The sequence below is a fragment of the Anastrepha obliqua genome, chromosome 1 (genome assembly GCF_027943255.1).
Source record: "Anastrepha obliqua isolate idAnaObli1 chromosome 1, idAnaObli1_1.0, whole genome shotgun sequence".
Taxonomy (NCBI): domain Eukaryota; kingdom Metazoa; phylum Arthropoda; class Insecta; order Diptera; family Tephritidae; genus Anastrepha; species Anastrepha obliqua.
The window spans coordinates 55,168,352-55,194,698 of record NC_072892.1 but is presented as its reverse complement, the minus strand read 5'-3'; the positions used below and the strand labels follow the sequence as shown (position 1 = coordinate 55,194,698).

Here is a 26,347-nt window from a genome sequence, read left to right as displayed (position 1 = left end):
AAATATAAAAATATGGTTTATGAATTAAATTTTTACAATTAGATTTCAGTGCCATTTGGTGCGTAAATATTTTCCAGAAGTATTTTTCTTTCCTTTAGTAAAGAATGTTTGGCATATGAGCCAAATCGGACCATAAACACGATTTGTAGTACTCGCCAAACCTTTCCATAAAATTCTTAAACTTATTTTTTTAAGCACCGTAGACCTAAGTAGCTAGCGGGCTCCATTAATTAGTGAAATATTATATTTCACAATGCTCCAATAAATAATAATAATAATATTATTTTAAGATATGTCTGTATATAATGGCTATAAAAATTTGATTAAATATTCTGTTAACATTGGGTCAAGCTAATGTTGTCCTCAACAAAAAATACGCAACGATTGATTAGTTTTTTATCTCGTAAATTTTAAGGAAAGTTGCATCGTTTATTTACTTTCATATATTTTTAATTTTTTTTCATATTTTTTAGAAATATTTTAAATTGTACTCGTTTACAAATATTTAAAGCCTTTTTTTCAATTTTAGTTACAAGAAATATCGTTAATTTAATACTATGTTTTAAATATTATTTACAATCGTAAATCTAAATTTTTGTAGAAAATAAAATATGCAAATAAATAACAATCAATATTTATAAATAACAAAATATATATAATATTTAGTATTACTTTACAAAAATAATTTACTAATTTATTTGTCTCAAATATTCACATTAATAACTCGGCTAAATTGTCCGTAAGCCATTGAGCGCTCTGTACAATCTCCATTTCCTTCGCTCTCTCTCTCTCTCTCTCTCTTTGTTTCCAATCGCACTCCCTTTCGTTTTTGCTCAGTAAAGCAATTCTTTGTGATGGTCATAAGCACTCGCCCACACCTTAGTCTTCGCTAATTCTGGCCATTCTATCAATTTTAGATCGTCACTTATATTCAAACATTTTATGTTTGGTTCACTTTTTTTGAGCGGTTCCCACGTCAATGTCGCCATACCGGATATTTGCTCGTCGTTGGGATTTCCCCTGCGCGCGAATTGTGTCCAAAAGCCGATCATGCGTTCTATTGTGCGATATTCGCGACTTTCCTTTGGCAAACGATGTGAAAATAGATTTGAAAATATAAAAGAAAGCTCATCACCATGCGCTGCACCCCTTACGCCGCGTCCAAAACGAAAAATACGATACGGATGTGGCAATTCTTCAGAGTCGAAATCGAAGCGATAGAGATAAAGTGGCGCTCCGGCAGCGTATGCCCAACGAGAGCGTATCAGGCGGTAAAGAGGGAGGTGAAAGTAAGAATGTTCTATTATCTAGGAAAGTAATGGTAAGTCAGAAAAAAACTGGAAAAATTATCACATTTTTAACTTATAAGTACTCACTTTTTTATATTCTTCAACCGTTGGTATTTTGCCATTGACATGCGCCGTCTTTAACTTCTCCACAAATTTTTCGTTCTCATCACTGTCGGCAACTTCAAAGGGCACAAACTGTTCCAATGAATAGGTTTTATGTTTTTGGGCCAAGCCCGCTAATAGTTTAGCGCCTGCAATGATATGTTGTTTTTATAAATATTGTACGAGGGTTATGAGTTACTTTTATCAATTTTGAATAGAAGGTGTGGTATTTTAACCCTCCGTTGGGCACTCGGGTCTGACTAGACGGACTTTTTCGACATTGAACGTGAATTTTACATATTTCTATTATAGCTAATGACTTCGGCTTCTAGGCAGTTTCCTAAAATTTAATTTTTTATCGATTTATGGATATAAGCTTTTAAAAAGGATCCTCGAAGAGGACGAAAAAAAGGCCAGAACCGGGTGCTCAACCGAAGGTTTTAAAAAAGGCTTCAATGGAGAGTTAAGGCAAACGTATGCTCCAAATTTTTAATTTTTCTTTTTGCATAAATTGAGTAAACTTATAAAAAAATCAAAAATGACACAACCGATTGGAGTACTTGGTTTTTGTTATAAACGTTTGAAATGTTTACTGTTGCTCTGTATTAATTAAATTTATCCATTATTTCTTATTACTCATAAAATTCAAAAAAAACAGAAGGAAGATTTTATGAAAAAAAAAGTTTGTGTGTATCTTCTGCTCAAATATGAACAATACTGATTTAATAAAACACAAACGGTTAATTATTGTTCAATTTTTATTTTATCTCCTTCAAAGTAATCACCATTGGAGGCGATACACATATGCCAATGTTTTTTCCAATCATCATAGCATTTCTGGAAGGCCGATTTCGGTATGGATTTCAGTTCTTTCTTCGAATTCTCTTTTATGACTTCAATTGTCTCAAAATGTTTTCCACGGAGCGGCAACTTGAGCTTGGGAAACTGGAAAAAGTCACATGGAGCCATATCAGGCGAATACGGTGCTTGCGGAACGATATTAACATTATTTTTGTTCAAATAATCGCGAACAAGACGTGATGTGTGAGCTGATGCATTATCGTGATGCAAGAACCCTGACTTGTTGTCCCACAATTCCTTCCTTTTAAGACGAATGTTCTCGCGCAAACGCTTTAGAACGTCTAAATAATATTCAGCGTTAACCGATCGGCCTTGCGGAAGGAACTCCGAGTGCACCACACCTTCGTAATCGAAAAAAACAGTCAGCATAACCTTAATTTTTGAGCGACTTTGGCGTGTTTTTTGGGTTGATGTACGGCCCTCTTTGAACGATTTGTACCACTGAAAAACACGTGCACGCGATAGAGCAGAGTCCCCATAGGTTGTCTGCAACATTTTTAAGGCGTCTGAAGCCGAAATTTTGTTGGAATAACAAAATTTCAAACAAATTCTTTGTTCAACTTGAATTTCCATCGTTAAATTCGAAGAACACACTCGAGCTTGACTTGTTTACAGTAGCACAGAAAACAAACTATGTGACATATCACGCTGAAATTTGCCATGTAAGCTTATAACAGTCCTACCATCCAACAAAAAATTTATTTTTGCCATATGTCATCCGCGGACCGTTTTATTGATAAAGTCTGGTTCATATTTGAGCAGAAGGTATTTTCGTTAAGTGAAAATAAGCAGGCAAAGAACAGATGGAAAATGCCTCTGATTTCTATGTCTACTCGTATATAACCTTCCGATTTGTTGAAATTTTCACAAATCTCATATAATACTAAGTACCCACCCTGCGAAAAGATCAGACCCTCATCGGACGTATGGCCAACCAATAGTGGTATCGCATTGCCCCACGCCGTTTTCATCATTTCTCTAATCGGTTTTGGTATCACACATTCAGGCGTCACGTATGGCTCCACGCAGTACACGAAAGGCGTCGATATATTCCGTGCGCGATCCTCCGCTGTTAATGTTCGACTCTCCAGTGCAATCAGATCTTTCGCTTTACATTTTTTCAAAAAATTTAGCACATCCTTATCGTCATCCACACCTTTGTAGCCAGCCAGCTTGGCGAGATCAAAGCCACGATAAACTTGATCCTCTGTGTCCCATAAAGGCAAGGCATTACCCGACATTAAAATGACGCGGTGGAAGATGCCTTGCGTCTGTTCGGTAAGCATCATACAATGCGCAGATGTTGCACCAGAACTTTCGCCAAAGATAGTAATACAATTCGGATTTCCGCCGAAGCTTGAGCAATTGTTTTTTACCCATTTGATAGCTAGCACTTGATCTTTGAGGCCAGCGTTGCCAGGTACATTTAGTTCGGGTGTTTTGAGCGAAAGAAAGCCTGTGTGGGTGAATGAAAAAAATTAAAAATACATTTTGCAGATATTTTCTTACGAAAATATTAAATACACACACTTACCTAACACACCCAGGCGGTACTGTATCGTTACCAGCACAACATCTTTTTCCATGAAATAATCAGGTCCACACCAATCACGTGTAGCCTCACCGGTGTAAAATCCACCGCCATGTATCCATATCATAACAGGCCGTGGCTTATCAGGTTGTGTCTGTACGAATGAAATTTATTGTGAATTGTGTTGGGTTTAATATTTTGTCAGGACTCTTCCATACTAACATTATTCGTATACACATTGAGGTAGAGACAGTCTTCAGATCCTTCCAATGCTCCGGTTATGACATGGTTTTGTACCGCCATTTCTTTGGTATTTTTACAATCTCTTACTCCCTCCCATGGTATGGGTCGTTGAGGCGCTCTGAAGCGTAGCTCGCCTACAGGTGGTTGCGCATAGGGTATGCCCTCGAAACTGTAGTAGGGAATGTCGTAAAGAGTCAACCGTTTAACGCCCTCCACTTTTCCATACTCAGTCTCCACAACTGATGTTTCGTCGGTTGTGTGTCGATTCTGTTGGTACTTGTGTTCGTAGACTCTAGAGTTTGGGTGAGAAAAAGAGAGCATTGAGAAAAGCTGCATTAAATTACGAATATTAAATGCGAGTACGTATGTAACGGGTGATCAATTAAGAGGAGTTTTTTTCATTTGCGTTTTTTTTACAGATCGCGCGCGAGTTGTGGCATCATGGAAAGACTCACACCGCAACAACGTCTACAAATTGTTCAACTGTATTATGAAAATCAGCGTTCTGTGACAAATGTTTTTCGTGCGCTTAGACCGCATTATGGTCAACATAATCGGCCTGCCTTAAACACTATTCGACATACCATCAAAAAATTTGAAACCGAATATTCATTGGTGGATAATTCTCGACCGAATAGACCACGTCCAGTAAGAAGCATTGAGAATATAGCGGCAGTAGCAGAGAGTCTACGTGAAAACCGCGATGAATCGATTCGGCACCGTTCTCAGCAACTTGGACTGTCGTATGGAACAACTTGGTCAATTTTACGGAAGGATCTTCATTTAAAAGCATACAAAATACAGCTCGTTCAAGAACTAAAGCCAAATGAGCTTCCTGCACGTCACCGTTTTGCTGATTGGGCTCTTGAAAAGATTGAAGAAGATAGTTTTCGAGCAAAATTTTGTTCAGCGATGAGGCGCATTTCTGGCTCAATGGTTACGTCAATAAGCAAAATTGCCGTATTTGGGATGAAGAGCAACCAGAACAGGTTCAAGAGCTACCTTTACACCCAGAGAAAACAACGGTCTGGTGTGGTTTATGGGCTGGTGGAATCATCGGTCCATATTTTTTCAAAATGGCCGCAAGGGCAATGGAAGGTTATTAGTTTCGGATGGTTCATGGTTTCAGTTCTTTTTAACAGAATGCTGTCTTCTACAACTACATAATATGTCGTACCTACAGGTACATATGTATGTAATATATTTCAAAGAATAATTTATTAAAAAGCAGAAATAAATCCTGCGACGAACGAAATTACTGAGAAAACTTCAATCCAAAACAAGTTTTTTCGAAAGCGTTTACAAAATAAGAGTTCAATACAAAACCGAATTAAATGCTAGAATACGGATATTATATAGAATAATTTTTGAATGGTGTTGCCACCTAATTTTTAATTATTAAATAGAAGTTCAATACAAAACTGAATGAAATATTAGAATATGGATATTAAACAAAAGGTGTTTAGAAAACTTTAGTAAATAAATATTTTTGAGGGATGTTGCCACTTAATTTACAATAAAAAATAATATTAAACAAAAGGTGTTTAAGATAACTTTAATACAGAAATATTTTTGAGTGGTATTACCACCTAATTTATAATTACAAAATTTCGAAGTTAGTAGAAAAACAAAAATAAATATGGCAATATGTATGTTATATAGAATCACTTTTTAATGGTGTTGCCACCTATTTAATTGTAAAAAAGGAAGTTCAAAACAAAACTGGGTTAAGAAAAAAGTGTTTAAGATAACTTTAACAAAAAAATATTTTTTAGTGGTGCTGCCACCTAATTTATGATCACAAAATAGATGTGCGCTGAGAAACAAAAGTAAATATGGGTATAAGAATATTAATTTCGAAAATTTTTATGGAGAAATATTGTATTTTTTTACTCTTTAATAGAAAGAGAAATTCACTGGAACTCGGAAATACATAATATAAATGAATATCAATGTTAAACGAAATGTGTTCAAACCAAAGAAGAAAGAAGCTAAGAAAGCTATTATTAAATTTGAGTATTTTTTATCCATTTATAGCAGAGATTACACGTCTTCTTTTTCTTTTTTGTAAAGTACTGTTATATGGGAAATGCGCTTGATTACTGACCGATTTCGCCCATTGTCAATGCCAATCTACCTTATACTAAGAGTTTTATTGAAATATATTTATTTTTGGCTCGGGTGTACACAGAGACTCCGCTCATCATTCTATTATATTATCTCTATTTTACTTCTTTTGCTCCATACAATTACCTCCTTAAATATGTTGAATTCGTTTTTTTATTACCATGTAAATTAAATAACGTAAAATCTCTTAAATGTTTTTCGGTAGATGTCTAGAATACCACATACACCGTGCATGCATTTCACAAAACTAAGAGAATCTCCCCAACGGGGCCAACGACCACTTCTAGCGGCAAAAATGCAGTTTTGAAGATTATAGTATGGAAGAAGTGTTCCAGTACTTTGATTTACAATGCCGTGAGAAGAAAAATTCTATAAAGAAAGTTTAGTGAAACTTCCCTATTGCCCCCAATGATTGCCCAATGTGCTTGCCTTACATAGCGGTTTTCTTTATGAAAAAAAAACATATGCTAAATAACTACATGCTAACGGATCAGTTAATAAAACTTTTGTCTAAAACCCATTACGTTTAATAGGGATTTTAATTGTAACTGTATCTTAATTAAATCGCATTCTTGGATTTTAATATAAGTTTTTCTTCCGTGAGATTTGTGACGTTGATGGTTGGGTGGTTGGTTTTAGTGGTGACTCTTCCAGAATCCAACTAGCGCTTCTGCACCATTTTGTTGCCACATCCTCGCTACCAACTTGTTTACTCGTACCAGTTATTTACGGCATGACTATATCCAGTCTGTGCGGTTTCAGAATCTTATTAGGTTGTTGACATCTAAGCCAGACAGTTGTTCGAGACTCTCGACAGTTGACGTTAAAGTGCAGCACAATTTTTTATGAAGAATCGAAAACAAGACGTCAAATTTCTCTAAAAATTTGTGTAAAACATTCTGACCGAATTTGCCGGATAACTTGTCAGATGTTAATATCTACTTCAAGAGCCATACAAAATAGCTCACATTGTGGAAGGGCATGGCTATACCATCGGGAAGGGAATTTAGAATATAAATATTTTTTGTTTTTCAAAATTATTTTCAGCATATATATTTAACTAAATGCATATAATATCGCCCTCTAGCGGTGGTTCTCAATGTCAACCACAATTAATAAAATTATTGGGTCATTCATCCCAAAATATGGCAACAGCTTTAGTACCCGTTGGCGGTTTATTAGAAATCGTCCCTGAAGGCCGATTGTATTGTATAATATGAGCTCTGGAGCTTAAAAGAACTCTAGACTTTTCAAAATCGCTGAAAGAAATAATAATAATAAGCTTCCTCTTGAAGTTATCGAACTTTTGTATCCGTTTCAAGAAAGAAGTTGGATTCAGTTGGCCCCTTCAGAACAGCCTACTCTGTAGAAAAATACGCTTTATTCAATAGAATTGAAAGCTAGTGATGAAGAAGAATAGACTAAATGCAGTTAAAGTTTTAATGAATATTATAAAGTATATGTATTGGGGGTAATATTTACATTGACAATGTCGTTTTCTAAACATATAGACTTTAGGATTGCCAAGTCTAGATCTATGTTTAGCTTTGTGATAAGGAATTCAAAGGAGTTCCAGGACCTTTCTACGCTGAAGAATTAATATTTTATCTTCATAGATCAAGTCACGAATATTGCAGCATTACTTAGGATCGATTCTATAATATAAATAATATAATGGCGGCCGCCGTAGCCGAATTGATTGGTGAATGACTATCATTCGGAATTCACAGAGAGAACGTAGGTTCGAATCGCGGTGAAACACCCTAATTAAGAAAAAGTGTTTTCTAATAGTGGTCGCACCTCGGCAGGCAATGGTAAACCTCCGAGTGTATTTCTGCCATGAAAAAGCTCCTCATAAAAAAATATCTGCCGTTCGGAGTCGGCTTGAAACTGTAGGCCCCTCCATTTGTGGAACATCAAGACACACACAACATCAAGACGCACGCCACAAATCGGTGGGGAAGCTCGGACAAACATCCATAAAAGGGTGTACGCGCCAATTATATATATATATCTATAATGGGTACATGTTTCAGAATTGAGAAGCTTGAGAAACGTTTCACCAGGTTTGCGAAGGAGATATTCATCGATAATGTTTATAAGGAGCATAGCTACGAAGCATATCAAATGCCACTTCTTGCTGGGGCTAATACTTTTTAATTGTCCTACTCGTTACCTTGAACTGAGCAATATGTTCCATTTACCTTGTCAGAAGACCAATTTTAGTCGTAATGAACCGCTTGCACGTTGTCCAATTAATCCAGTAAAAATTTAGATATATTCTCAACTCACAAGAGACTTTCAAGTCAAAATTTAATCTGGAGATACACTTTTTGAATTATGACTAAGTGTAAGTAATTCCGAGTCTCACGGCATGAATACCCCGCGGACAGTGCCCCGTGAGGACGCCCACACAATTGAGAGATATATTAATTGAGAGAATATCCCTCGAACGCCTCCTATACAAACGTGGCCAGAAGAACTTCGCGACCTTACACGTTAGTTTACTTGCCCAGCGTTCGCTGAGTTGGTGCAAAGCCCATCCTTCCAAGAGTAGACTGCAGGTTGTCAAGGGGATCCCGATCCTCTCCTTTCGCAGGCACACTACCTCACAGGTCCCTTGCCTGGCCAGCTCGTCGGCTTCGCAGTTTCCAGTAATGTCTCTGTGACCAGGTACCTAAATTATCTTTGTATCGAAGAATTCTGATACAATCGAGAGAGAGACCAGGCATTCCCTGACCAGTTTCGAATGCACCATAGAGCCTAGGACCCTAATTGTTGCTTGGCTATCGAAATAAATATTTACCTTCTTAAGAGTTATTACGCAAGTAAGTAGCCAGTCAGCTGCTTCTTTGATTGCTGCCACCTCTGCTTGGAACACACTGCAGTGATCCGGTAGCCTGAATTTGAGTTTGATGCGAAGCTCTTTGCAGAATACTCCTCCTCCAACCCTACCGTCCAGCTTCGAGCTATCCGTAAACAGGGTAACTTGGCCCTGTCCCCCGGTCCACTCCTCCCTTGGTGGAATATGGGTGGAGAAAGTTCCGCTTGGACTAAGCGAGGGCACACACTGATCCGTCGACGAAGGGATGAACTCAAAGTTTCTGAGGATGCTTAAGTGCCCATATGTGAAATTGAGCTTATAGCCCAAGTCCCTTAGTCTGATTGCAGTACGTGCAGCGGCAATTCTGCCTGCGTTGTCTATAGGTACCACATTTAAAATTACGTTAGGCGACAGGGTAGGAGTAGTTCGAAGCGCCCCACTGATTGCAATGAGTGCAGACCTCTGAACTCTCTCTAGCTTTTTAACTGATGTCGTCCTCTCCAGTGAGTTCCACCATACAACGACTCCATGTAACAGGATTGGCTTTATTATGGTATTATAGAGCCAAAATACAACTCTTGGCAAGAGGCCCTATCTTTTGTCAATTGCGCCCTTGCATCCTGCCTTACTCTCTCCTCAATGTTGAGCTTCCACCTTAGCTTACTGTCAAGGATTAGACCTAGGTACTTCACCTTGTCAGAAAGCACCAACGGAGCGCCCTCCATCGAGGAGAGTTGAGCTCTGGGTATTTTATATTTCCTCGTGAAAAGGACAAGCTCCGTTTTAAGAGGATTCACCGATAAACCGTATAGGGTATCTATAAACTTTCCTCTAACAATTAATACCACATCATCCGCGTAGGTAATTGATGAAAGAATGAATAAATAAACAAATAAATAATAATAAAATTATATCCAAAACCAACTTCACATCTTTTTGAGTATCATTGGAAAATTGTATCTCCTATAGAAAGAAGGAACTATAAAGCAGAATGGGGCACTGATATACAGTCTTTTTTCTGTCTATTAGAAAGCTTTACACCTATGAAAACCTTTACTACAAAAGCCAGAGTCTTTTCTTCGCTTGGTTTGCGCCAAAAAAAAAATAGGCATCTTGTTTGTGTTTTAATTCTAAACCAAGGTCTACAATTTTTTAAGTTTTAGCATTCCAAGCCATCTAGAAGTACCCGATTCCATTCTTCTATACAAAGACTTCCACTAAATGAGAGACAAAGAACATTTTCACCTGATCAGAATTATCAAACATTTTGCAAGGCTGGTTATAATGGCATTAAAAATTATCCTGCAAATTTTATAGCTCTACGCTATCTTTATGTTTTTCTTCATCATTGAAATTTGTCGACTGTCTCATAGTATACATATACATATTTAATTGGCGCGAACACACTTTTTGGGTGTTTGGCCGAGCTCCTCCTCCTAATTGTGGTGTGCGTCTTGATGTTGTTCCTCAAATGGAGGGACCTACAGTTTCAAGCCGACTCCGAACGGCAGATATTTTTTATGAGGAGCTTTTTCAAGGCAGAAATACACTCGGAGGTTTGGCATTGCCTACCGAGGGGCAACCACTATTAGTAAAAACGTTTTCTTAATTTTGGTGCTTCACCGAGGTTCGAACCTACGATCTCTCTGAATTCCTAATGGTTGTCACGTACCAACCCATTCGGCTACGGCTGCCGAGTCCTGTCCCATAATGCAAGCATAAAAATGTTATAAATAAAATGTTTTAAATAATTATATAATATTTCGTATCTCGCCTTTCAAATAATGTTTTTCTCATCCCAGGCTTTGTCTCACTAACTGTCTGCAAATGAGTTTCCATTCTTTTTCGCAAAATAAAAGCAGACAAATTTCAAATATGTTTTGGGCCGCTTAAGATTCATTTGAACAATTTAACTAAAACGATATCCTTTTTCCGAGAGCCACTGATTTCCAAAAAAATATCAAATCGGAAATGACAAATTGGGGAAAAAGATGAAAGTATCATCAAGTCGTGTGCGCTACACGATTATTAATAGTCTATTACAAAGCTGCGGAATCGCTAATAGTATAAATAATTAATAATACTCAGCAGACATATTCATTCCCGGAATCTACTTAAATAAATTAAATGCTTCTCTTATGTTTTGTTTTTTTTTTTTAAATATTGGTATGTGCGCTTGTTCAATGTGTACATATCTCAAGTTCAATGCGTGTGACCACATGACTCACAAAACTTTTATATTAGTAGGAAGCATTAGGAATAGCAATGCCTATGTGAAAAGATAAATCAAATATTCAGCTAAAAAGTAGAGAGAAACTCAACAATAGCTCTATTGTGCATAGTTTTTTATATAATTAAATCGCTCGAAACAATTTACACGTAACTTTAGAGGCAAACCATCAGTCACTAAGCAATTGTTTATTGAGAGAGGATAGTACTGTGAATACTGAAAGATGCTGGAATGATAGTTAAAATCAGCGCATTAGCATTTAAATGGATTATTAAGTTTTTAATTTGTTTTACATCGATTAAAAAACAGATATTATATAAAGAGGCTAAGGGAACATTAAGAAGCAATGGGCTTGAGATGGCGCAAATCAATCATCCAATTTCCTTTTTAAAGAACTTTTATATTAAATAAAAAAAAAAAAGATCGTGGGAGATTATCAATGCGGTTTTAGAATCGGACGCTCGACAACAGATCAATGATTTATCATGTCGCAGATATTCGAAAAATGTGATGAGTTTAACATGAATCTTCACTGTCTCTTTATGGACTTTAAACGAGCGTTTGATAAACTCAACAGAAAATATATCGACCATCACCTAAAAGAACTGGGTATACCACAAAAATACATAAATTAGATTAATATAACTCTTATACACTCAAGCGCTAAAGTAATCATGAATGGCGAAATATCTGACGAATTCGAAATAAAAGCCTGCGTAAGGCAAGGTGACTCACTATCAACGCTTTTATTTAATTTAACACTGCATTCAACAATAAAGGAAATAGCTCAAGGTGGGACAATATTTTATAAATCATTTGTGTTGTGCGCATATGCTGACGACATTGTGATTCTTGCGAGAAATAGCTCTAGGCGCTTCAGAACGTTTTCATGCGCTTAGTGCAAGCTACAAGACCAGCGGGCCTCAATATATCGTAAATGAAGAAAAGACGAAGTATATGACGTGATCCTTTCATGATAGTCACATCAGAATCATGAGTACATGCAAAAGTGTAAATACTTAGGCGTAGTACTCAGCATAAATAAGGATTCGTCTTTATCAATACAATACCGTATTCGAGCAGCTAACAGAGCACGCTCTGTCCATGTCAAACTTATGAAGTCTTCATAGATATCAAAGGAACAAAAACTCCAGATGTACAAAACTATAATACAAGTAAGACCGGTACGGTGAGTATGGCTGTGAAACATGGGTCCTTAAAGTTAATTACGTGAATTTACTGATGCGATTTAAAAGAAAAATTTTTAGAAGAATATTCGACCCTATACGATTAGAAAACCGTACATACCGTACACGGTATAACTACGAGCTCAGTCTTTTAATCTCGGGAGGAAATGCAACGCGGTTTATAAAGTCCCAAGTATTACGAGCGTATGGACGCGTTTTAAGAATGAGCAGCGAAAGAATGACCAAAAAAGTAATAGGTCTATGAATAAGTTCGTGCGGTTTTTTTTCGAAATTTGATTCGGATCATTCCCATGGCTTTTAAACGTTTGGAAATGGTTGATTGATCAACTCCCAAAGTTTTTGCAACCTCTTCTTGCGTTTCAGCCGGATCTTGATCGAGCAATTCCTCCAATTCGGTATCCATGAACTTTGGCGGCGCGGCCAAAATCACCACTTTTAAAGCGTGCAAACCACTTCTGGCACGTTCGCTCAGCTAGAGCATGCTCACCATAAACTTCCACCAAGATACGATGACTTTCGGCTGCTTTTTTCTTCATATTAAAGAATTCCCCGCAAAAGCACATTATTTGGCACGAAATTCGACATTTTCAAGTGTGGTAAAAATATTGTTGTTTACGCTTCAAATAAAAAAACTTATACTGACGTTTGTGCCTTACGACAGTAGCTCTCCAATGAATGTTTGGAAATGTGGATCGATGGAATAATAAGCAAGTTACGCCATCTGTTGTAAAACCGCACGAAATTTGACGCAAACCCTGAAGGGGCAAGAAAGAGAGGTCGGCCAAGGAGACGATGTTTGCAAGACGTAGAATACGATATACGAAAGATGAAAATCTCACAATATAGAGCGAAAAGGACTGCCAAGAAGAATGGGGGCGTATTGTAGAGGAGACACCTCGAACTGTAATACCAAGATGATGATGATAATTAAATAAAAACAAAATATTTTAAATGATGGACATTTTTATTTTACCATTTACGCGCTCCATGTTTTGTTTGTTTGCATAATGAAGCTGCCTGGTTCATAAATGTCAAATATGAATGATGTACGACGCCATTTGCAAAAATTATAAATTTTTCGATAGGGAGAATAATTTTGCGCCACCTTGTATAACTAACGAAAATCGTTCAATTTTGCTACCATCGCATTTAAAGAAATATTCATTCATGATGCCCATAGGGGCGCCAAAAAAAAACTTCCGTTTGCGGTTTTGTGACTAAAAAAAGTCGTATTTCTACCACAGTAAAATTCTTTAGACTTAGCTCTAATTTTTCATTAACTAAGGCGAACTGAAAAATTACTCGTATATGTGTCTTTTAACTAATAAGTGTTTTTAGTAGGTATCTTTTCCCAGCATATGGGCGCTTTACCGAAGGAGATAAGAATTTATGTAGCACCGGCTTCGGCAAGGTTTGTTAATTAGTCGCTAATTAAAATCTTTTAACGAAAATTATTAGCTCTCTCTTAGCACATATTTCATCCGGATAACTATACATACTACATAACTGATTCTAATTGAGCTAACAAAGTCAAACCAAGAGTAGTCAACACCAGCCTCCGCACCCAATCTACATACAGCGAATTTTTAAATTAAATTAGTTATTCGTTTTATTCAAAAAAATTTCCTCAACGTCAATACTATTCATACAATTATTAATAGATATACACATACATCTGTACATGGTTTGAGTTAAAATACTGATTCCATTTATTATGCTTTCTAGTATAGCATCATTTGGAGTGTAATAATGAAAAAGGATCTAAGAGCCAAATTTTAAGTTTGATATTTGAAATTTACTATTGAAACTGTAATACTCGATTTGATTCATGTAAAACCTAACTATGTTTACTTATTTTTATTTGTTGAAACTTTACTACAATTATAGTTTTTGTTGACGGTGCAAAATAGCCCAAAAATGTATTTCATAGTACCCAGTTTGGAAGAAAGAACAGCTAAGCGTGACTCTTTGGAATATTAATCGCACTCTTTTATATACATATGTAGGCATACCTATATTTTATAATAAACGCGCTTTCAAAAGACGCACCTAGATGTTGTTTTAAAATAAAACATGTAAAAATTTTGATTCTTTCAGATTACATTATTATTATTCAAAATATTGGAGGTTGAATTAGTTTTAAAGGTGACACACAGATGGCGCTATTTATCACGTTATCGCGTTGGCAATACTGAATATATATTCATGACAAAGCCTCATCCCTAGGCTTTGTTTATCAGTATCTGTCATTTCGCTGAAGTATAAACAACGCAGTGTTTTCGTGCTCCGAGTATGTCAACTTTCGTGCCGTCGAAACGCAATTTGCGGGAAGCTTTGCTTTTCTGCTTCAATTTGAAAAAAAAATACAGCCCAAGCCCGTGAATTGCTGCAGGAGGCCTACCCAGACCGTCGATTTCAACATGTGAGTACTGGTTTCGACGATTCAAAAGTGGTGATTTTCACACCGAAGACAAGGAGCGTCTTGGCCAGCCCAAAAAGTTCGAGGACGCGGAATTGGGGGAATTGGTAAACGAGGACTCGTGCCATACCCAAGAAGAGCTTGCTGAATCATTGGGCGTTGATAAACCAACCGTTTGCAAGCGTCTAAAAGCGATGGGAATGATCCAAAAGTAAGGACATTGGGTCCCGTACGAGTTGAAGCTGCGCGACGTCGAACGGCGATTTTTTACGTGCGAATTGCTTATCGAGCGACAAAATCGGAAGGGTTTTTTGCATCGGGTGGTGACTGGCGACGAAAAATGGATCCACTACGATAACCCAAAACGCAAAAAATCATGGGGTTTGCCCGGCCACGCATCAACGTCGACGGCCAAGCAGAATATTCACGGCAAGAAAATCATGCTCTGCATTTGGTGGGATCAGGTCGGCGTCGTATATTTTGAGCTGCTCCAAACGGGCGAAACAATCACGGGGGATCGTTACCGACTGCAATTGATGCGTTTAAGCCGGGCATTGAAAGAAAAACGGCCGGAAACGGTAAAAAGGCACGACAAGGTTATTTTGCAACATGACAACGCTCGGCCGCATGTTGCTCAACCTGTCAAAAAATACCTTGGAACGCTTGGCTGGGAAGTGTTACCCCACCCGCCGTATAGTCCAGACATATGCGATATTTTGAGTTTAAAGATCGACCTTTTTATAATAAGTTTTTTCGTTGTAACCCACTTTTCTATAGCGTAAAATTATGAATTTGTCTACTTGGCAAATATGAAAGAAGACATAAAAAACGGTACCTATTTAGGCGTCACCTTTGAAAGGCCCTTTAAAAAGTCTTCTAATATGTACAGCCATGGACAGATAAATAGCACAAATATGAACCTTATATGTTAAGTTAAGGTTTTAGTACGAACACTGCTTTGATCAAATAAATTTGATTGTTTGCTTTTATTAACGTTATTAAGCTTACATTTATGCGAGGAGTTTACCGTTTTTTTTTTGGATGGAATTTTTTGCGTTCTATTTTACTTAATACTTACTTTTAACTTGTGCAGCGGAGAGTAAAACTTTAATATTGTTTCAGCGATTTTTAGTATAATCTTTTGTTTCTTAAATTAAATTTTAAATTAATTACTAAAAATAGGATGTGGAAAACATTGCAGGCCGGAGAAAATAGCTCTTAAATACCGTATGAGTCAAAACGGAAATAGCTGAAATGATGATGTGCTCTCGGAAAATGGTTTATAATGATCTTAATTTAGTTAAGAAAAATTCATCCTATCTAAGCAAAAAACGGAAAGAACCCCAAAGCCTTGAAAAACTGATGTTAATGTGGATAGAGCTATAACACGCAAGAGCAAAACAGATCCTTTCAAATCGGCAGGGCAAATAATGCTTGAAATAAACCAAGAATCTGGTCTACAGGTGTCCAGAAAGCTTGTAGGAAGGTGACTTAACGAAGCTCAGCTGTTTGGCCGCATAAGCAGAAAAATAGCACTCCTCTCAAAAAGACATATCAAACACCGACTTGCCTTTACAAAAGCCCACAGAGACAAATCTATTCAGTTTTGGAAAAACGTACTTTGGACCGACGAAACCAAAATAAATACGATGGGACGAGATGGGAAACCAACTGTACGTCGTCCAAAAAGTCAAGTGCGAAATCCTAGGTTCACAAAAAAGACGATTAAACACGGCGGCGGAAGCATCATGGTTTGGGGAGCTTTTTCCTGGCATGGTATTGGGCTGATTGTTCGGGTTGTTAGTAAAATGGATAGACTTCAATATCTGGATGTACTCTAGAATAAAATGGAGTCATTTGTGTTTGAGTTTATGCCATTAAATTTGCTATTTATGCAGGACAATGATCCAAAGATTTACTGCAAAGACAGTGAAGCAATGGCTCAGAAGAGAAAAAATTAATGTACTGGATTGGCCGGCGCAGAGCCCTAATCTCAATCCAATAGAAAATATTTGGAATGACGTTAAGGACAAAATTGCTAACAAAATTTTTAAAAATTTTGATGATTTGTGGGCCGCAGTTGAGGAGGCTTGGTACTCGATTCCAAAGGAAAGATGCCACAAGCTTGTGGAAAGCATGGAGCGACGGTTTGAAGAATTGATTACTGATTACGGTGAATATAGTACAAAATACTGGCAAAACAATATTATTACTTAACTATCTGATTTGTTTACTATTTTTGCTTTTATTTGGAATTTTTTAGGATGTGCTATTTATGGTAGTAGCCCGGTGTGACGGGTTCAAAAAATCGATTTTTTTGTACAATTTTCGGAAGAAAAACATCTTAAAAATATACTAAAAAAATTTCAGACAGAAATTTTAATTATTTTTAAAGTTATAGCTAAATTAAGAGAGCGCGTCGTAGTGTGTATGAAAGCGTGTGACACGCCAGCAGCAGCTGTTGTCGAAACTTTAAACGCGTTTTTCTCACAACCATGTTTTCGAAATTTCGGGGAATCACTGGCTCAAAATTACTCAACCGATTTGGCTAAAAATTTAATCCATTATTCTAGACACACATATCTAGATCCCGGACCTTTAAAACATTTAATTTTTTAATAATACACTATTTAATTTAAACAAATTGAATTTTGAGAACTTTTTTCACAAGTTCGCCATTTTGTTTTTGTTTTTTTAGGTTTATGTATATTTTACGTTCGGGACCTAAAATAAAGTCTACAGAATAATAATCTCTTTGAATTTTTTATTTCAGATGACTTTGGAAGGTTGTGTGTTTCCCCGAACCAACTCATCTTTTTTTTTAAGGGCTCCACTTTGACGTCAAAAATTTTAAATAAATTAAAATAAAATTAACTTTAAAAAATTCTTTTTATATACTTCAAAAGACCAATAAAAACCTGTAAAAAATTTAAAACGATCGCATTTTATTTTCTTTATAAAAAAGATTCATGAAAAAACGTCGAAATTTCGATCGTTACACCGGACTACTACCTTATGTGTCCAGGAGGTTTCGTGAGTTATCAACGTTCTCGTAAATTAAATCAGAACTGAAATTCTTTTTGACCATTTAGTTTTAAAGTGGAAGTAAATAATTTTTTTATTTTTTATGTTACTTTTTTCCCAATAAAAAATATTTATTTAAAATCATATTCAACTCTTTGCTTTGAAAGTCTAAATGCGCTATGTATGCTCGCTAATAACTATGTGGGAAATGCTTCAATTTGCATAGATTTTTTCTTTTGTATTTTAAAGCAAATCTCTCTTGCAAGGTTTTTTATCGACACGAATTGCGTAAGCTTAAAAAAGGCGTGCCTATAAAACAAAAGATGTGGAAAAATAAAAGAAAAATGTTTTCAAACTGCAATAAATCACACATGACCCAACCGTTCAGAGTATTGTGTTTTTGTAAAATATATTTAAAAAATATTTACTATCATTCAGTGCTAATAAAATATATTTTCTCTTACTATTAAATTTTTTTAAACAAAAATTGTCAAAATTTGTCAAAAAATTGCCTTTTAAGGGTATGTTCGCTATGTGACAAACTGCATTAAGCAGGAATAAGCAGATAAAGCTTATATGAAAAATGTACCATATACATAAATGGATGTGTATGAAGTACGTTTTCTGATTTCTGCACCTGCTGTTTTTTTATTGTGTTGCTTGCTGTTTTTTCGTAAATGCTTTCCTTAGCGCCAGAGCTGGTTATTTGCCTGCGTTTTACAAAAATAAGTCAGTAAATACAAAAACAAAAAAAAAACAAATACTTCGAATTATGGAAATCTATATTTTGACCCGAATAGCCTGGACAGACAGTGGTGTTAATCGGGATTAACGACTTAATTCCGAATTATCTCAGGAATTAAGTGCAATTAATGCGAATTGGCAACGAGACTTAATTCCCATAATTTTAGCGGGTTAGGGGAATTTTCGATGGCAGCATTGCCGAAAAATGACGGTTAATATTTACTGGGAATGAAAAATAATTAATTTTTTAAAGAGAAGAACAACAAAGACTGAAAACAATCATTACAACATTAAAATTCTGTAACAATATGATGAGCACAACAGGTGGTTTGAAAAATTCTGAAGTGGTGATTTTAGCGTGAAGAACGGGGACCCTGGCCGGCCACCGAAAAAGTTTGAGGACGCCGAATTGCAAGCATTGTTGGATGAAGATGATAGTCAAACGGAAGAAATGATGGCATAGCAGTTGGGAGTGAGCCAAAAAACCATTTCCAAACGCTTGAAAGACATCAAAGGATGGGTGCCGCATGAACTGACTTGATGACAATGCACCGCCACATCGAACAAGAGCGACGCGGTAATTGGTGGAGACGTACGATTGGGAACCGCTGGTGCATGCGGCTTACTCACCAAACTTGGCGCCTTCCGATTATCATTTGTTTGCATCGATGGGCCACGCACTTTCCGAGCAGCGCTTCAATTCTCACGAAGAAGCCGAAAAGTAGCTCGATGATTGGTTTGCGGCCAAAGACGGCCAATTTTTTTGGTGCGGCATCCACAAATTGCCTGAGAGATGGGGAAAATGTGTCGCTAGCGATGGCTATTATTTTGAAAATTAAATTTGCACCCGTTTTTTGGTAACAAACGTTTGAAATTGAGAAAAAAGTGTATGTAGGCATATACCTGGTAAGTATTTTATAGCATTTTCATTTTATTTTCCAGTTTAAAATGCGTTTTCCAAATTCAGATGACACGCAGAAAGAAGCAAAATGACAGCTAAAACCCGTTTTTCTCGCCTGCGATCCATCTTTTACTGACAAAACTATCCAATAAACAAATCAGCTGTTCACTAATCCGCCTAACAACCGTCTGTCACATTACAATTTTAATCAGAATTAATGGCGCAATTAATCCCGATTAGCGCTGTCGTCTATCTAGACTTTTATACGGCTCCTTATTGCTCCCTTATGTATGTACATACATACATATATACTCTCTGAAATTTTTCAGTTTGAGAGGCTTGCTCCCCACGTGTACTAGTCGTTTAGCACGTGCATTTCACTTACTTGGAAAGTTGAGCAAATGCGTACAAAAATTATGAAATTAACTAAGGTCAGGTAGCTCTGTATTGAGAAACAAAAACAATAAATATACAAATGTGCAAACATGTGTATACGGCTATATACAGGCAACGACTTGTTACCTCACTGCTGATTTGTTAATGGTGTGAGGCATTTAAGAGAGAATGAAAGTAAAATTTTTGGAGGCGTGTATATGTGAATATGTGTATACATACTTATATGCATGAATTAACATGAAATTTTTTTTAATAGTTGAATTTTATGATGACAAAGCGAAAACTGTTGTTTGTAAAATGTCGTACATATTTAGGTATCATTTTATTGTATATGCATACAAAATTTTATTACGAATCATACACTGTGCAACAAGGTGCAATATTTTTGTAAATAATAAGTTTTTGAAAAAGGAGCAAAGGGGTTTATGAATAATAGCTTATGCTTTTTAATTTAACTTCCATATACCTCCGATTTAACGGCAGCGATAAAATTTTACTGCTTCCTAGGAAGAAACGACCTGCAAAATCACGCCTGAGGCGTATAAGATTTTCAACAATTGTATGTGCAAAACAACAAAGATAATTCTATCGGAATATATTAACCCTCTACTACCACATATAGGGGTATTTTTTCACTCTTTCAAAGAAAACTCCTAAAACTGGTATAAGAGCTTAAAATATGAAAAACAAAATATTTGTCATGAAATTTCGGTACATATCTCCGCGTATGAAAGTAAGGGTTAATTAAAAATATACAATTTTGTGTGAAATGAAATAAAAGAACTATAAACTCGACTATTTGAAAGTGAATGCTTTGGGTTTGTATATTCTAAACTGTTTCTCGCTGCCCCAGATATTTGAAAAATGTCATAAATACGAGATTATGCTACGTTGCCTTTTTATACACTTCAAACAAGCGTTTCACAAACTTAATCGAAAACATATTGACCACCATTTAAAGATGTTAGGCATACCTTGTAAACAGAACGTCTGATTAGCATAACTTTAACAAACACTTCAGAAAAAGTGAGAATCCAAGAAAATATCACCGACCGTTTTGAAGTGATTTAAGGTGTAAAACAGGAAGATACGCTTTCATCCCTACTTTTTAGCTTGGTACTACACGCTGATTTAGCTGATATAAATCACGGAGACACAATTTTTTGCAAATCTGCTCAAATTTGTGTCTATGCGGGTGCCATCGTAATTATAGCTAGAAACAAACAGGCTCTGCAAGAAACATTTATGCATCTATGATCATCTGCTAGATCATCAACAAAAAAAAACCCAAATATATAGAAGGAGCAGCGCGCAACGCAAAACATAACTTAGAAATCAGCGGCTATAGCATTGAAATAGTCAGAAAGCAGATCAGAAAAGATCTTCGAAACAAGTCCACAAGGCGACAAAAGAAGAGGCCGGCCGAGAAAACGATGGAGAGATGACATTTAAGCCGACTTAGGAGCTATGGACATATCTGATATCTAACGTAAAACTGATGACCGAGTGACGTGGAGGCGAATTGTAACGGAAGCAATGGTTCACCCCGAACTGTGATGATATGATTTTGTATTATGTATTTTTGTTTTTTTTTTGCTTATAGAAAGGTACAAATGTGACTCATGTGTGAAATAGGTAAAGGGTTAATGTGATCCAAGGAAAATTCTCCTTTAAGTTTTTCACATAAAAGTGTTGCTTACACTTGTATCTTGTAAACTGCTTAGTTTCTGCATCATTTTCAATCTAAGAAAGCGTGACAGTTCAATAAATTCGCAACCTACTTAAATTATCTAAACTGTGCATTAAAACGAAATATTCTTAAACTCTCCATACAAGCGCTTGGTATCATTATGGATCGATTTCTGGTGTATGCGTGATCTACAGCATGAGCCAAGTCCAAACTAACCTAACCTAACCGTGTAACTTATATTTAAATATCCTAAGAGGGAGTAAAGTATGATTAGCTTATCTCTTATAAAAACTATAAAATTGCATGACAGATGTTATTTCTTGACCTTCTCAATCCTAAACCGTCGTCAGAGCTTTTCTATTTTTTTTTTTTTTTTTGGTATTGTACAGTGTTTGCATTTGCAAATACTTTACATACTTTTGTTTTGGATATAAACCAATTCAGCTCCTTTCTGAAAAATTGCGTGCAAGAAAAAAAGCATGCAACAAATAATGCATTCGTCAGAGTTGCATTTCTCATGAGGGTTGACCACTAAATTGATAAATGTTGTGTGAGGCCTAGGAGCGCCCACGTGCTCTCAATACTAGATTTTGATGCATGCATTTGACACCCTTATGCTCGTTCATTTCCAAAAAAAAATTATTTAAAAAAAAAAATTCACTATCGCTGGTATCTCAGGGTGGAAAAAATTAATGCGCGAATGCATACAAGAATATATCATATTAGCAGTGTGATACATCCGTGAGTATGACGTAAAAATTGAATAAATAAGAAATAAAACGAATAGAATATTCTATTATTACGTCAGCAAGTCAGCTGAGTTTGTCAAGCGCTCAATTTGACGAATGAGGAACGTAATTTGTGATAGGGCCTAAGATGAAATAGTCTGCAGGCTCTTCTTGTTGTCTCATTCTGCGCTGTAATAACACAAAAACCTAAATTTCAAACCGAAAAAGAATCGAATAATTGTAAAAATATTAAATAAGTATTTATGGAATATTCACGAGAAGCAGAAGCCGAAATCTCATGGGACGGCGCACAAACAACAGCCCACAACTGTGTACGATGGAAGAGTCTTGACGAGGCCCTATGCTTCTGAGCGGAGGGAATAAGGATATAAAGAAACTTTGTGGAATATTAAGAAAATAAATGTTCGATTTTCTCTTTTTTGTGATGGATATTCGCATCAAATTTGATTAATCAACTAAGATTGAAGTTTAAATAGGCAGCTGATACAAAAAATCACATCATTTGTAATTTGTCATATGTGATGAATATTTACTTCATCGTTCTGAGTATCATTCAAATCATTCAATTGCGGCTATATGCTTAGTTTGTCCACAAAATCCACAAGTTAAGGGAAATTTCCATCAACTTTTTCATATTGGCATTAAAATGTGATACCCTGTGTTCTGCGCATTGTTGACTGTTAATGTGTCAATGCACTGTGGAAATCTGTTCTACGTAATACAAATTTTCCAAGCTTCTTCAAGGTTGATGTTGATCAGTATTTTCATAAAAAAACGACAAAAAACATTAATATTATATTTATTATAATTTGCAATATGCGCAAAAATCGGAATGCTATAAACAAAGTGTATTCATTGTTTACACCGCTTTGCTTGAATACGAGGGTGGTTTGAAAAGTCCGTGCAAAAATGAAAACTAATTTTTGTTTTCGACATAGTCTCCTTTTAGGCTTATTTTCTTGTTTGCTGGTCCATTTCGAATAATAGGGATTGTCCAAAAGTTTGAAAAATAGCCATTCGTTTCTGCAATCTTCTGCCAAACGAGCATTAAATCTTCTTCACGCCAGCCATTTCTTCAAATTGGAGGAAAACTAGTAGTCCAAGGAAGCCAAGTATAGAGAATAGGGAGATATGAAATGAGTTGGCACCCTATTTCCATTCGTTTTGCGACCACAACTGCTGAAATTCCACATACGAAATTCTTTTTCCTCCATTTTTTGAAAATCACTCGACTTCCTCGATTCAAACGAATGCCAAACACAAAGAAATAGACCGATCGGGCCGAAACTTGGTGTGTACTCTTCCAACTACTGCTACTAATTTCCCTCTTGCGCTGGACACTATCAAGTGACTGTATCGTGTAAACCAATTTTTAACGAGCTCTTGCTTGGAATAATTTCTATTCAAACTTTTAACAGAGTGTGTTTAACAAATGCTCTATGCAGAACATTTTAGTGAATGCAAAGAAAATTAATAACAAATTAATTTAATAAATTAAGTAAGTGTCCTTTTTAGGACGCCGTTTTGGACCTCTACCTCGAAGCAATGTGGAAGTAGTCCAGAGGTGGAAGGAAAAATCCAAGAGAAGAGGGGGATATTTTTAGTGGAAGCACCAGACACGTAGTAGCGAAGGGATTTTTAACCCAACCTCACAAAAAAAAAAAAAAAAAATTAACTGTATTAATACTTTTGTGACATATTTCAAAACAATGAGTTTCACAACGTTTGTTCTGTTTCGCGCATATCTGACATCTTCGTTGAGGCTTTTGTTTACTTTGTGTAGGCGAAATTTTTCTTGAAAAATGTCTTGCCAGTAGACGCAAAGGTGTCTTGTCTAGAGAAGTCCATCCGCGTGTTGGGCATTCAGGAATATTAACATTCCGTATGAATATTTCTTAGAATTTGGACTTAGTTTTGCTTTTCGAAATAAACCGTAAATGAAGCGCTTCTTTACAGTCAATTCAGCAAGCGTACATTGCACGTCTTTCCATCACAAGAGGTTAAAAATAATCGCCCCAGTAGTGCCATCTCTCTGACGTTGCACGAACTTTTCAAGTCACTCTCGTATGGATGCATGTAAATTTGTTTTGCCAAACCAGTTAGCTACGCGTATTAGTCATCACAGCTGATTTGGTCAACTAACTGACTAACTTCTTGGAATGCAATGTGCATGTGTGTGTATGTATGTTCGTGTGTATCCGGCATACAACACAGGTAGCAGCACGCAGATGACTTGGGAACGGCGCTAAACTTCAAATGTCGATTTAAATGAGATGCTGCGGACCACTGCAAGGAGACAATATAATCGACTTAGCATTTTCTGTCTGTAGGCCAAGAGTCACTGAGTTTCACAGCAACATTTAAGGCTTTAGTTTTTCATAGCTACATATATGTATATATGTATGTATGTATAGATACATACAAATTTTGAATGAAAGTGTAAACACGTGTGAACTTGTACTTTTATAAAAAAAAAAATGGTTTATTGAGCCTGAAATATTTACTATTAAAATCAGAAGGGTAGTTTTGCCAAGAGTCTACATATAAATCAAATAACTGTAAATAATTTTGTACTACATATACACAGATTAAACGTTTTTTATATTAAATCTTCACGCAATTTGGAATTTCATCACAAACAACAACACTCACTTCAATCGCCATCGTAATTTCTCTATAAATCCAATATTTGACTGCATACTGATAAAACTCAAGAATTGTGTCTAGCGTTATGGCTTATGATATTTTATATCCCACCACACTTTGAAACACTATAGATATGCGTTATGTTTGACGGATTATTCATAAACTTAGTCTAACATTCCGGCCACTTAAGGCATACTGTCTATCATCTTAGTTATGTATCAATGAAGCGCAGTAAATCGATCAATTGATCAGCACCAAAAATATGTACGTGCGCAAGTATATGTATCCACAAATATCACAATACAATGTAGGCAATAATTATTTAATTTTCCGGCACTTTTTAAATATTATATTTTAGCTATGGCACCACGAGCCGACACACGCAAACAACAACTGAATAGCAACACACAAGTAACTCTACTGAAAAAAAAACTTTTGAGCGTAGCGATCAAAGGCATAAACAATCGCAGCTTCAATAGAGCGCTAGCAGGCCGTGCGGGCACTAACCATGCACGTATGTTTGTATGTATGCAGGAACAACGAAAAGAAATATGTAATGCACAGGAAGAGGCTGAGAAAAAACAAAGATTACTCATACATATCTATTGAGTGGATGATACCAAGTAGGAAAGATAAATAACAAAAAGTGATAAACAAATTTCAATATTATACTGTATTTTACAAAGTCGGACAAACAAACAAAAATTAAATAGCAGCACTTGGCGCGCACTTGAACTAGGCTGCGTGAGTACATCATTCTTGGAGTGAGTGTACGTTCGTATGCTCTGTGAGCGAGAGAACGAATATAAATTGCTCTTTTAGTGTTCATCGTTTGTGTTAAGACTTTTGACTTCCCACACGCCCATACATAGGTACATATTTAATTACGTGCATATGTACATATCTTGCGCTCACTACCGGCATGAGCAATTCACTGTTGATACACACGCCTGCCTGAAATATCAATTAATAGGAAGATAAAAAGTAACACAAAACAAACATATGTTTTGACAATTTACAATGTATGTATGTAAGCATGTACTTGAAATTTATTTACTTGTGCACGTATGTATATATGTGTTCTTATATATGTATATTAACCAGTTAGCAATAACTTGAGGATTTGAATAGAGCATTGCGTCTTTTTGAATTAATGCTGAATTTAACGCTTATGCTTGTTTGACCAAGATACAGCAGGCGAAAAAACTATAGTCCCACAACATTTTGAGCAGTTCTAATTACTTTTTTCTTTGTTTCTTTCTAACATCCACTAATTTTATAAGAATATATACATATATGCATCATAGAATATATAAAATAATAAAATAAAATATAATCATACAAGATACAGCAGGCGAAAAAA

The 26,347-nt window shown here is 36.1% G+C and overlaps 1 protein-coding gene across 1 annotated transcript; it reads right to left on the bottom strand.

Moving 5' to 3' along the window:
• Nucleotides 1-496: 496 nt before the first annotated feature.
• LOC129245198 (esterase B1) lies at nucleotides 497-25,390 on the bottom strand. Its single transcript, XM_054883231.1, has 6 exons — nucleotides 24,991-25,390; nucleotides 4,006-4,318; nucleotides 3,787-3,937; nucleotides 3,148-3,708; nucleotides 1,377-1,540; nucleotides 497-1,307 (listed from the first exon to the last, which is right to left on the bottom strand). The coding sequence occupies exons 1-6, from the start codon at nucleotides 25,035-25,037 to the stop codon at nucleotides 834-836; spliced, it is 1,710 nt and encodes a 569-aa protein (XP_054739206.1). The 5' UTR covers nucleotides 25,038-25,390; the 3' UTR covers nucleotides 497-833.
• Nucleotides 25,391-26,347: the final 957 nt, after the last annotated feature.

Excerpts from the sequence above, each read along its gene's own strand:
- LOC129245198 (XM_054883231.1), bottom strand. The coding sequence starts at position 25,037 with ATGCAGTCAAATATTGGATTTATAGAGAAATTACGATGGCGATTGAA. Across the intron at positions 4,319-24,990 it reads AAATTACGATGGCGATTGAA|AGTCTACGAACACAAGTACC; the intron begins GTGAGTGTTGTT and ends CCCAAACTCTAG. Across the intron at positions 3,938-4,005 it reads TCAATGTGTATACGAATAAT|ACACAACCTGATAAGCCACG; the intron begins GTTAGTATGGAA and ends TCATTCGTACAG.